Source organism: Eurytemora carolleeae, unplaced genomic scaffold (genome assembly GCF_000591075.1).
Source record: "Eurytemora carolleeae unplaced genomic scaffold, Eaff_2.0 scaffold522, whole genome shotgun sequence".
Classification (NCBI taxonomy): domain Eukaryota; kingdom Metazoa; phylum Arthropoda; class Copepoda; order Calanoida; family Temoridae; genus Eurytemora; species Eurytemora carolleeae.
This window is the reverse complement of record NW_019396420.1, coordinates 131968-139543: the sequence shown is the minus strand read 5'-3', so window position 1 is coordinate 139543 and position 7576 is coordinate 131968. Positions and strand designations below refer to the sequence as shown.

Here is a 7576-nt window from a genome sequence, read left to right as displayed (position 1 = left end):
CAATGTAGGAATTATCATAACTATACAATTTTAAACCTAGAAAAACGACGATATCTTCAAGGATTCAATTAACATAGAAAATTTCAGACTTCAGTCAAAGGAATTGAGTCTGTGGAACAAAATCAAATATTTAAACCACAATATCTTTAGAACTCGATGTTGTAAAACTTTGATATTTCAAACTCAGATTATTTGATCTAACAGAATTCATAGTTTGAAATATCTAAGGTCTGCAACATTTGGTTCCAACGATATAGTGTTTAGAAAATCAGAGTTTGTGGCAAAGATTTAATTCCTTAATATTTCTCCGCAGAATTATCGGTCAAAACATATTTTATACTATTTAACACCAAAATCTTTTAAGAGATTATTTGTAGAAAAAAAGCTGAAGACACAAAAACAACACCTTGAGAAGATTTAAAAATACATTCTCCAGCCTTAATCCCTTCGCTACTATAGTTAATCCATCCTCCTGTAGAGCAGAGAGGAACATCTCGTTCTCATATTCTAACATTTTCTTCTGAAATTCATCCAGTAATATTGGCGGGGAAAACAAAGATAATTATCACGTATATTTAACTAACCATGAGAACGGTACAATTCACAAGATATTCCGGGTTCTAAACCGTTAAAACAAGCAAAATATATGGTAAGCATCAGTTAATTGAACTGCTGGAGCAAAATGTAGGTTTGGGTTGAACCAAGGTAGGAGAGGGAGGGATGGATCTGCTCTACACGGTTCATGATGGTCAAATACGAGAACATTTAATTTAAATCTAATTTGTTGAGATAATTCGGGGATTTGATTTTTATTTATAGCAGCCTAAATACACGATGCAGATATTGGGAAATAACAAGTCTGAAATAAAAATATTGCTTGGGAAATGGAAATATCAAAATGAATAGACGCCTAAGGTGAATAGACCTAGGGCTGATGTTCGACAAGAGAACCGTTTACGCCAAGAGATGTTTGGTAAACTAGGTTCAGTGTGCACAAATATCCTTAAGGTATTCTCATAATCTTGATTTTCTAATGAATGTATTATGTATTTAGAGATCGAGGGGTGTTTTGAAGTTTAATGCTGATGAAAATAATGGAAAAAAATTAGACAATTTCAGGAAAAATAACGATTTACATGTTTAACACCCCATTCTGATCAGGTTAAGGAAAGAACCAGAGATGTTCATGTTCAGGGTTTAATTTGATCTCAGGATTGGTGTTAGATCACAGCTCTGATCTCAGGGTTGGTGTTAGATCACAGCTCTTCTTGAGATTTTCTCACACAACGGGCAACCTTCTTCCTAAAAACATTTTCAGTTAATTCAGGGTATTATCTAGGATCAATTAGAGTGCACATTGTATGCCAAATATGTCACACACAAATTTTAATTTGGAAGAAAATGCCACACAAAAAAATAGTTCAAATCTTCCAAAAATGCAGAAATTATGCAACCAACAATAACCGAAAGCAAAAAATATGTAACACATAAATTTCTATAAAAAAATGCCACAAATTATGTCTTGGCAAGAAAAATCTGACACACATGCCATTAAAGCTCAGAAGCCACAAATAGTATCTAAATGCATAAAATTTGCCACAAATTATAGCTAAGCTCAAAAATCTGCAACAAACTAAAGTTTGCGAAAAAAAAACGAAAAAGAAATTATTAATTACGATACGGTGGTAGGCGATTACAGCAATACTAAGAAAACGACTTTCGATTTCAATTTTGATTTAAATCAAGCTATAAAACAGCATGGATACACATAATTATGGAGATCAAGAGAAGCTATCACCTAAAAAACTTCTCTTTGATTACTTGTAAACTTGTAATTCGAAAGAAGCTTGTTAACTATCAAAACTAAGATTAAAAGTAGTCTTCATTATATTGTTATTATCGCCTACCACTGTATAATAAAACTTCTAATGCTGAGCTCTGAGCTCTCTGAGTAGAAAATTCCAAAAAATTATGAGCTTTCATTGGGTTTGGGAAAAAAATGAAGAAAAAGAAAGAGGGAAGGGAAAAGGGGAAAGACGGAAGGTGGAAAGGGGGGAGGGAAGGGAAAAGTAGGAAGTTTAAAAGCCTGTAAAATAGACCTTAGATTTAAAAAAACAACTGTAACTTTGCATTTTTTGCTTACTTCATTTTCGCGAAAAATGCAAAATTTGGCGATAAAGCAACCAACAATAACATATTAATGTAGCAAAAAATTAAATTCAACTTCTAGTTTTGTTAACAAAATTTTTAAAAATGCCACAAAACGAAAATCTGCCACAAAAGGAATGCACTACACCCGCCACAAAATTCCAAGATGAAACCTTGAGTTAATTCATTTACTCATCTTTTAAAACATAACGTAGAAAAAAAAATTGTCATCAAAAAAGTTTTCTTCCATGCTTAATTTTAATTCCTTCAAAGTAAATTTTTTTAACCGAAACTAGATGAAATATTAACATACAATTTTTAATATTGGCGTTATCCATCCCTTTGAATTAAAGCTCTATTCATGGGTGTATATTTTCCAGAATTTCCCCCCCCCCCTGATTTGGGGAAAAAATATCAAAAGGCAAATATTTTCATATTTTTTGATACTTTTACCAAAAAAATAATTTTTTTGTTTTATCTCAACAATTACTTTTTCCCACTTCAACGAATATAACCCCCCAAAAATTTTTGCCCTCCGCGCAAGCACATAAAACTACTCGTGAAAAAATGATTTTCAAAAAAAGGGGGGGGAAAAGATTTTTCGAGAAAATATACACTCATGGATCTACTATCCTCAATTTTAAATTTCCATTTTTAACATGCAAAGATAATATTCGTGTGATAAAGTTAAACACATAAAAGAAAAAATAATGATTTTTATCAATGAAAAGGGGAAACCTGTTAAAAAAGGAAAAGTTTCGTAGATTTATTTTAAGTATGTAAAAAATGTATTTATACTTAAACTCTGGATACGCTTCTCTCCACTCCTTGGCCGCGTCCACGTTTGCTGGACTCTCGTCGTTAGGATCCGCTAGCATTGAAATCACTGAGATGAGGATAGTTTCCACTGTGTGTATTGGAAGCCATCTTTCACTAGCCTTCTCATATCCGTATCTATCATCTCCTAAACAATAGGTTTATTTAATCAATTTATTCATCACTAAATGGACTGTCGACGTAATTTCAAAGTGACCCTATTAAATATTTTTAACTCTGGAGGTTTTAGAGGATACTCCTTAGGGAACAGAAGGTGACATTTAAAGAATCCTCCCTCGTACAGTGTATCTGGAGGACCTATTATCATAACCTAAAGAGAAAAAAATATATATATGTATTAAGTTGCAATCTCTGTTTGTTTGGATGTCCGATCATAACTCTGGTGAATGCTCTTAGCTTGGTTTAAAATTCTAAGTTGCAGTGCATTGAATATTTTAAGTAAGTTTAGCTTCCAGGCAAAGCTGGGTTCCGAAACGTATCCTGTTGGTACAGAGTCTAAAGGTGGTGAGAGAGAAACGGAGAGAAACGTCTTATCTTATCTAGATAAAGAACCCGGATAACCTCCAAGCAAGGGAGATATTAATGACTTACCTCCCATCTAGGTAAGTATTAATAACTAACCTCCCATCTAGGTAGGTATTAATAACTAACCTCCCAACTAGGTAAGTATTAATAACTAACCTCCCATCTAGGTAAGTATTAATAACTAACCTCCCATCTAGGTAGGTATTAATAACTAACCTCCCATCTAGGTAAGTATTAATAACTGACCTCCCATTTAGGTAGGTATTAATAACTAACCTCCCATTTATGTAGATATTCATAACTAACCTCCCATCTAGGTAGGTATTAATAACTAACCTCCCATCTAGGTAGTCATTAATAAATAACCTCTCATCTAGGTAGATATTATTAACTAACCTCCCATCTGGGGAGATTTTAATGAGTAACCTCCGAATCTAATGAGGAATTATTAACTCACCTCCCATCAAGTGAGGTATTAATAACTAACCTTCCATCTAGATAGGTATTAATGACAAACCTCCCATCTAGGTAGGTATTAACAACTAACCTCCCATCTAGGTAGGTATTATTAACTCACCTCCCATCTGAAGATATCATCATCATCTATAAGACCAGCTGAGAATCCTTCTACAGGATTCTTGTTCAGCTCTGCTAACTGCTTCCGGAGCAATAGGGACCCCTAGAATATAAACACTAAACAAGGACCCTTGAAAATATATTTTATAAAATTATGCATCTCCCTCGGGTAAAATGAAAAGTTTAACATCTTATGTAAGACAATTTTTTGCATCCTTTTTTCCCAAAATTTTAATCCTTTTCCCATTAATTTCATTTTTTTCTTCCATCAGGCGAAAAATACTCGAAATAACGAAAATTCCGCTCCGCACAAAAATACATCCCTTCTGGAGGAAAAAATATATTTTAAAGAAAATATACGCCCTGGATGCGAAGACAATCCTTGTGAATGTATTTACAAGAATAGGGTCGGAACCCTACTTAGTATATCCAATATCCCCAGTGAATATAACACATTTTAATTAAAGAGATAAAATTCTACTGACCTGTGTATTGTCCACCATTTAAACCAAGTTTCTTTTTGATTCTGAAAAAAAGATAAATTTTACATGAAATACATAATAATAAGTTATCTAAGACTAGATTATTATAAAGATGAACAAAAAAAACAATATTAAACAACAAATAACAATAGATTTTAATAAAATATCATTCACAACCATTGACAGTACATATTTGATTGGTATTCATTATTTACTAATACAATATCTATTATTTTAACATAGCGTACTTATTTTGATGGATTTTTTTATTTTTTCTGGAATATGATTATAAAATTCTCTCGTAACTTCATGCTGAGACCTAACTCCAAGTGATCAATGGAATAGATTCAAATTTTCAAAACCGGTTTTCGGTGGTTCAGCGACGCGGTTTAAATTCTTAAAATTCGGCCTCTGAAAAGTTGAATTTAGTTGACAAGCTTAGCCAGATTTAAAGGAAAATAAACAGATTACATAAGGATGAAAGACATGAGAAGCAAGGTGGGAATAAATGGAACTAACACGGTGGAAAAATATAGTACTAACACGGTGGGAATAAATGGAACTAACACGGTGGAAGAATAAAGTACTAACACGGTGGGAATAAATGGAACTGACACGGTGGGAAAATATAGTACTAACACGGTGGGAATAAATGGAACAACACGGTGGGAAAATATAGTACTAACACGGTGGAAAAATATAGTACTAACATTATCTTTTAACCTTCTCTGCGGTTCCAAAATATTATTTAGGAGACTACTCGGAGAGTATACTCTTCCAATTTTAGATATTTTCTTCACAGAAAATTTTCAACAGGGCCACCCCCCCCCCTAGAAAAAATCGTGGGCCATCCCTTTAAATTCTAGAGAAACTCTTAGGAAAAAGATTCATAAACTTGGAGGGGAATAAAAATTGGGACTTGAACTAACAATCCTTTGGCCTCACTTGGATATATTTCCCCCTCTAACCCATTCGCACCCACCAAATTTAAACATTCGACTAATAAAATCCTCAAAATATACCAAACCTATGACTCCCCCCCCCCTTCAACCCCAACCAACCCTTACTTAAAACGAAACTACTTGAATATTCTACTACCCAGTAACCTCTGCTGGATCCACAACCCTCATCTCTCCTTGATGTTCGTATTCCAACTGCTCTGCTAGGAATACTGATCTCCTCCTACCGGAATTATCCACGCTGAAGTCCAAATATCTTCCGTTCAGTCCAGGAGAATTTTCTCCGGACCTAGGTTCAAATTCAAGTGGTTCGCCTCCTCGCAGAGAAAATACTGGGAAGTGTTCCTCTGTCCGGGTTGAAAATCCTGGATCTTCCACGAAACCAGGAGAATCTTCTCCGGAGTTCTGATTGAAAAAGGTATCCTCATTTTTCAGTTGAAGCGTGAGTTTATTAGGATTAGATCTAGCTGGTGGTAGTACTGTAAGGTCAAGAGGTCGATATTCGTCACAAGGAAATTTATTTGAATAATCTTGTGGTTGGGTTGATATTGAGAGCTCCTGAGCCATCTCTAAGGAATCTATGTCGGAGATGGAGAATATTTGCTCCCGGAGAGAATTGTCTCCGTCCGGAACATTGACGAAAAGAAAAACGGGAGATTGTTCCTCCAACCCGAGACTAATCCCTGTTTTCACGGCCTGGGCTCCTAGCTCCAAACCTGGACTAGATTTAGGATCCAGAGTAGGTTCCTCGCCACCATCAGATCTTGATGAAACAGCTTTAATTTTGAACCTGGAACCAGGGACACTCGAAGGTATATTTTCGACGAAAAAATTTGAATCTAATGATTCATTCAAACCTTGTGATCCGTTCAGTAAGCTTGATTTTTTACTTTCCACGTGTTTACTGGGTACTTCAATACTTTTCTTCATTCCTTTCCGATTAGAGATTTCGTTCTTTAAATGATTCTTCATATGAGCTTCGAGATTTTTATGGAAACAACTAGAATATTCACAAACTGTGCACTTAAAGTTTTTCACTTTTCTGTGCATATTTAAATGCTCTTTAAAGGGTCGAGCCAACCTGAAGGATTTCTGACAAATATTACATTCAAAGGGTTTCTCTTTGGCATGAAGGGACATGTGAACTTTTAGATGAGAGTTTTGGAGATAGCTTTTCCCGCACACTTTACAGACATGGGGCCTAGATCCTGAGTGAGATTTAACATGTTTCTTGAAATAACTTGAATCCTTAAAGATTTCGTTGCAAACCTCGCAAGTAAACAGAGGCCTGTTGTGGGTCTTTCTGTGTGCGTTGAGAACTCCCCGGTGCGGAAATCGTTTCCCGCAAACATCGCAGGAAAATATTTTCTCGCCATGAACCGTCTTCACGTGACATTTTAGTGTGTGTTCATCCCGCAGAACCTTCTCGCACATAGAGCATTTGTGTGAGAACTGTGTGGAAGTGTGCTGGAGAAGATGGAGCTCCAACCCAGCCTTGGTGTGGAACGGGTCGGAGCAGATCTGGCAGACGTGGTAGGATTCTTCCATCACATTTTACATCTGAACAATTCATTAAACTTTAATTGGATTCTTTAAACTTTCAACTAAAAAAACTACACAGTGTTCCACATCATTAAAGTTGGGTCGTAAATAACTCAATACTATTATTTATGGGAAGGCAGTGATGGGATGGGAAGGAAGGGATGGGAAGGGAGGGACGGGATGGGAAGGAAACATGATTTATGTGAATGTACGGGAGAAAATGAATAATTTCTGAACGGTATATATAATACTTAGTATAAATTTTATGAAAACTAGTTCTAGAAGATAACAGGGGCGTATACAGGATTTTGTCCAGAGGGGACTTAAAACTTTTTTTCAAGGGGGATTGGGCTCAGAACCCTTTGGGGTCTGAAAACCCCCCCAAGATTTGACTTAACCAGGGCTGACTGCTGAGTAATGTTATGAAGGTGGAGGGGGGGATGAGTAAAGTTATAAAAGGGAGACGGGGAGGGGGTAATTGCTCCCCTCCCTCTTTTGCCCTCAGTG

The 7576-nt window shown here is 35.7% G+C and overlaps 1 protein-coding gene across 3 annotated transcripts; it reads right to left on the bottom strand.

Annotated features, from left to right (window-relative positions):
• Positions 1-3192: 3192 nt before the first annotated feature.
• LOC111702964 (zinc finger protein 624) lies at positions 3193-7113 on the bottom strand. Of its 3 annotated transcripts, none has more exons than XR_002765528.1 (4): positions 5675-7110; positions 4572-4612; positions 4088-4189; positions 3193-3295 (listed from the first exon to the last, which is right to left on the bottom strand). XR_002765528.1 is itself a non-coding variant. In XM_023474792.1 (4 exons), the coding sequence occupies exons 1-3, from the start codon at positions 7073-7075 to the stop codon at positions 4110-4112; spliced, it is 1530 nt and encodes a 509-aa protein (XP_023330560.1). In that variant the 5' UTR covers positions 7076-7107; the 3' UTR covers positions 3193-3295; positions 4088-4109. The 3 variants fall into 3 exon arrangements, 2 of the variants coding, with proteins under 2 accessions (XP_023330560.1, XP_023330561.1); XM_023474792.1 differs by having other exon boundaries at positions 5667-7107; XM_023474793.1 differs by lacking the exons at positions 3193-3295; positions 4088-4189; positions 4572-4612 and adding an exon at positions 4638-4887 and having other exon boundaries at positions 5667-7113.
• Positions 7114-7576: the final 463 nt, after the last annotated feature.